A 5,945-nucleotide genomic window follows, 5' to 3' on the forward strand; every position below is an offset into this window, starting at 1 on the left:
GAACTACCTACCCTACAGGTTTCTAGTCACAGCAGCTTCAGGGCAGCAAGCAACACCTCAGGGATAACCTTCCTGTGCATGGGAGTTTTACAACAGATCTGTGACTCAGAAGTTCAGTGAGGGTGGGGACAGCAGTGCAGACGCCAATAATATCACAATGGATTGCTGACCCACACAAGGCCACAGGGACAGGAAAAAATTCAAGGCCTTCTTGAACCTTGCTGCTTCGTAAATCCTGGGACTAGGTATACAAAAATGGAAATGGAGCATTTGTGTAATTATTGCTGACACCTGTTATCACAGTTAAGACCCAAGGGAGAAAACAATTGTCCAAAGCATAATGTCACCTATAATACCTGCCTCAAGCTTAAAATATAGTTATGAAGAAAGGATTTTAATCTCTAAAATGTAAACTCTATAGCTTTATAAACATGACTCGACTTATCAGTAACTATCTTGTAAAGGGTATTAAACCGGTTTTCCCCAAATTTGGCAGGTTGTACTACATTGTAATCTGAAATATTCAAAAGTTTGAGACTGATACTTATTCGATGGCTTAAAAATCATAAAACTATTTGTACTTGGAGAGGAGTATCAATTATCATTTGTGCTTATATTTAATGATAGGATGAAATAAGTAAAAGTTAGATTTGTTTTATTAAACTTCTGTATCTAATTAGAAACACCTGAAAATTGCTGTTCTATTAAAATTTAAACATTGATGACAGTTAATATTTGAGTCTGTTATTGTTGCAGATTTCTTTGCTATTTCTAGTAGTGACATAGTTATTGCTTTTTACTGCATGCTTGTTTTTTACTGCATGGCTTGTCTTTGTGTCACCAACATTACTGCAGTTCGTTTAGAGAATAGGGTGCTGGGCCAATTATACTGTACCCTCCCCAATTAGCAGAGGTGGTCAGGTCACGAGACAGAGGCAATGGCTTACACTTAGAAACACCCAGAGCACAACAATGGAGAGCAAGCGCCTACCAAGAAGTCTTGCCAACTTCACTGACCCCCAGCTCTCCAAAACATATAAAAACCAGAAAAACCATAATAGAAGCATGAGAAGACAAGGTAACAAAATGCCTCCCCGAAAGCTGATGAATGAGGCATCTAGCAGGAGAAAAATCAACAGTAAACAACTGAATTATACAAAGTGATATGAAGAAACATAGAACAGGTTGAGAAGGCATCTGAGGACCTCAAAATTCATATAATGAAGCAGACAATGGACTAAATAAACAAAATGACCAGTGAATTATAGAAGACACTAATAAAAATCTACCTAAGGTAATCAATACAAAACATAAATGACCAGTTTAGCAGAGAATTGAGTCCATGAAAAGGTACCAAACAGAAGTTGAGGAGATAAAAAAATTCTTCTGGTTCTATAAGAATCTAAGATTGTTTTTTCCAGTTCTTTGAGGAATGCTGACTGTTTTTGTATTAGGAGATGGCCACCAATTATGAAACAGTTTTGCAACTTTCTGAACAGATCTCCAATGGCACAAGAAATAATACCAAGAATCTACAAATGGTATTTTATAAAAATAAAAGCTTCAGCACAGCAAAGGAAACAAATAAGAGTAGACAACCTACAGAATGGAGAAAAATTGTTAGCTATCCCACAGATAGATGACTAACATCAGAAATATATAAAGGGCTGGGGAAGATAGCTCAGCGGTATAAATGCCTGCCTGCCAAACATAAGGTCCTGAGTTTGATCACCAGTACCACATGCTGTGCCAGCACTAGAACTGGGAATGGTGGTGCATGCCTGTAATCCTAGCAACAGAGAGGCTGAGACAGGATGATCACTACTGGTTCGAACGGTTTAGTGAGAGCCTGTATCAAAACAAAAACAACAATAACAAATATAAAAAACCCAACAAAATTAGATCCTCCCAAATAAACGACCCAATCAAAAACTGGGCAATCAAAATGAACAAATACTTCTCAGAAGAATTACAAATGGCCAATAAATACATAAAAAAATGTTCACCATCGTGGGCAACCAGGTAAATGCAAATCAAAACTACAGAGATGCCAGCTTACCCCAGAAATAAGGACTATCATCAAAAACTCTAATACTGCAATAACAAATGCTGGTGAGGACATGGAAGGAAAGGAATTCTTTGGTGGGAATGAAAGTCCCTACAGAAACCAGTATTAAGATTCCTCAAAAGACTGAAAGTAGATATTCCATTTGATCTAGTTATATACCTTTTATGTATCTTCCCAAAAGGGTTAAAATCAGCATATTACAGGGATATATGCAAATCTATGTCTATAGCAGAACAACTTCTAATACCAAGGTCTTGGAAACAGTCTGTATAGCCATCAACAGCTGAATGGATAAGGAAAATGTTTTATTTATATATAATGGAGTCCTATGCTGCCATAAACATAAATGGGACATTTGTAGACAAATGGATGCATCTTGAGAACATATGCTACTGAAATAAGACACATAAGCTTGTTTCTCTTATATGAGAAAATATATATAAATAGCACAGTAAGAGAAACAGGAAGCAGAGAGAAGTTCAAATATTTCGCCATTACACATTCCCTCGTTTTATATTTGTTTCATACTAATTGTTTCTTAGTTCACTGAAAAGAAAGTTTGTGTTATTGTGCTTTTTTGTAAAGAATCTTTTTAGTTTATGTCTGGTACCAAGTAACTACTTTAAATATGGTACACAGTGTAATAACTACTGTTATTCTCATTATTTGGTTATTAAAATTTTTATTTTTCTCATAATTTAAAAAAAATTTAAAACAATCAACAAATGCTGAAAAGGTTGTGGGAATAAAAAAAACAACAACAAACTCTTGCATACTGTTGTTGGGAATGTAAACTAGTATAACTGCTATGGAAATTTAGTATAGAAAGGCCTCAAAAAACTAAAAATAGTTTTATTCAACCCAGCTATTTTCCTTCTAAATATTTCCCTAAGAAAGTCAAAGACATTACATTATACTTTCATCTGTATATAAATGCATACCCACGTTTATAGGAGTACCACTTATAATAGCTAAAGACTGGAAGCTACCTTTAGGTCCATCAGCCACTGAATGAATTAAAAAGTACTTATATACAATACAGTGGTACTCTACCATAAGGAAACATAAACCTGAGTCACTTGTAGCTCGCCACAATGAAGATAATCATTATGCATTGTAAATATACATCAATAAAAATTCTGCAGAAAGATATACAATAACAGTAAAAATTATTGCTCATAAATTCATTCATAATAGTACATGAAGATTCAGTCTTATTTTTATTCTTATTCCTGTAACTTCTAAAAAAGTGAAGTTGTATTTATTTTGGATCTTTTTCACCAAGAAATCACCAGAAATGAAGGATGCTCCTGTCCCCAAAGTTAAAGTTTTGAAGGCCAAGAAAACAAGACAGTCAGAGGGAAGAAGCAAAAAAACAAAAACCCACCGAAGATCCACATGTCACCTATATTTCCAGCAGCACAGACACTGCAGCAACAGAGGAAGCCCAAATATTCCCAGACAGCACCCCCAGGGCAAACAAATCTAACCACTATACCACTAAGTTCTCCAATGACTGAGTCTGCCACGAAAGACAACATATAACAAGTCCCAGACCAAACAGGTTGTGAAGAAACTCCACAACACGGGTATGGCCAAGGTCAATACCCTGCTCAGACCTGTTTGGAAGGTTGCCTATTTCCAACTGGCTCCATGACACTTTGGTTGTTGCAACAATACTAAGACCATTTAACTGAATCTACCTGGCTAATTCTAAATGTTTTTCCATAAAAAAATCGGTACCAATTTTTGTACTTTCCTAGGATTACAGAAATTATATGCAACACAAAACAAGTAATTTTTTGGACCAATTGAGGAGACAGGATGTGAGTTACTGCCTAATTTTGGGGTGGGATAAATGGCTGTTTCTCCCAAGAGGATTAAAACCTGAGTAGTCAATTATTTATCTTACAAAGTTAATACCTTAAAAGCTGTTATCTTTTATAACCTAATTTTCCCCCAGAATTTTAACATTTGGCCAGTGTTAGAAAAGATTTTGTCTCATTTATTATACACTGACCTATTCTCTCAATATTACTGTAAACTTATACCTACCATTGTAATTTATCATGATAGGAAGGGCCATTTAAAGATTTTAACAAATGTAGGATCTAGTCAGTACAGGAAATTTTCCCAAAATGAATACCATATATTTGTAATCTTCGGACATATCAGACCTCACTTTCTACATGTCTTCTGTGTGTCACTGCTCATACTGCAGAGGTGGTCCTTCCCTTCTGTAGTACAATTCTTACCTTTTTAAGTACTACTTGACTTACTCATGGTTCTGTTTTGTCTCTATTTATACAATGATAAACAAAAATATCCTGTGCTTTACATATATACATATCTTTAGCTCATTTATTGAAATGAGCTTTTGTGTACCTTAAACATTTGTTGAGTATTATCATAAACACATGACATTTTCACAAACTTACTTCCAGGAACTAAAACTTATTCTTCCACCTACTTAATGTGTCACAGCCTGGTCAGTAAAAATAACAATGAGCTAGGTAGGCCTTTGTTCTGTCAGCCCTGCCCTTGACATTATGAAAAAGTTCTTGCTTTTCAGAAATGAATGATGGTTCAGATTTATCCTGATATCTTGATTCTACAAATAGATTAGCTATCCTTTAAAGATCCCTGGTTTATTTAGCTCCAAAAGCCATACACGTACGTCGCTCATAGTACATGCAGTAAGTACTTGTTAAAACATGAACAAGCCAGGTATGGTGGGACATGCCTATAACCCCAACACTCAGAAGGCTGCAGCAGGAGGACTGCTGTGAGTTCAAAGCCAGTCTAAACTACATAGTGAGATACTGTCTCAAAAAATAATGTTTTAAAGCCCAAAACCTAGGCATTACGAATGTGTATGAGAACGGTAATGGACAAAAGTATTAACTCATCAGGGCCAGTCCTATAAGCACCTGCCTGGCAAGCACAAGGTCCTAAGTCCAATCTCTGGTACCGCAAAAAAAAAAAAAAAAAAAAAAAAAAAAAAAAAAAAAAAGGGTTAATTCAAAGCAAAAACAGAGCTTTTCAAATTTATCTTCATCAATTTTTTAACACATACTGGTACCTTTCCAGTGACTACTATAACTATTTACTATACTGTGATACAAAAACTCATTCTGCAGGAGTCACGAGAGGATGTCTCAAAAAAAAAGGCAGTGATTCTCTAATAAAACTGAAACAGGAGGATTGCTGCAGATTCAAAACCAGCCTGGTCTACAAAGTGAGCTCACAGCCTGCCTGAACTGCATAGCAAGATACTTCCTAAAAGAATAAAAACCAGACAAACAAAACAACCTAAAACAAGGGTAAAACTGCCTTGTGGCAAGTCAAGAAAACTATTACATACATCTTAATGTTATAAGCAGAGAAAACACTTGTTTCAAACTTAGGCCCCAAAGTCGCAAAGGAAAATAGCAGATATTTGGAGTAGCAGCTACTGATTGTAACTAACCTATTTCTCCCATGGGCAACTCCATGTAGCACAATCCACGGTCAAAAGGGACACTGATTTCATATTTTAAATAAATGTACAGTGGCCCAGCCTACTTAATAAACAAATAACTGATCTTCTATTTTATTAAAAAACAAATTATCTTTTTTCTTTTTTTGATAGAACTAGGTAGGGATTGAACTCAGGCCCCTGTGCTTGCCAGGCAAGTGCTTATTCCACTGAGCCATCTCCTAGGCCCCAAATTTTCTTTATATACCTCTCCCATGCATACTTACCTCCAGCATTTTGCTGGTCCAATGAAAGTCCAGCCTGAGGAAATGACACAGTGAACAGTGCATCCTTTTCTCTAGTCCTAAAAATAATCAAAATAATTAATAAAAATAAACTGTTAAGTAGAAAGAAAAACTC

At 35.7% G+C, this 5,945-nt stretch overlaps 1 protein-coding gene across 1 annotated transcript in view; it reads right to left on the minus strand.

The window, feature by feature from the left end:
* Ankrd31 (ankyrin repeat domain 31) overlaps nt 1-5,945 on the minus strand; it is a 206,556-nt gene that overhangs the window by 171,423 nt on the left and 29,188 nt on the right. Inside the window, exon 5 of the mRNA XM_004643500.1 lies at nt 5,813-5,889. Within this exon, the coding sequence (XP_004643557.1) occupies nt 5,813-5,889 (77 nt within the window). The remainder of the gene's footprint in view (nt 1-5,812; nt 5,890-5,945) is intronic.

The sequence above is a fragment of the Octodon degus genome, unplaced genomic scaffold (genome assembly GCF_000260255.1).
Source record: "Octodon degus isolate 3935 unplaced genomic scaffold, OctDeg1.0 scaffold00177, whole genome shotgun sequence".
NCBI lineage: Eukaryota > Metazoa > Chordata > Mammalia > Rodentia > Octodontidae > Octodon > Octodon degus.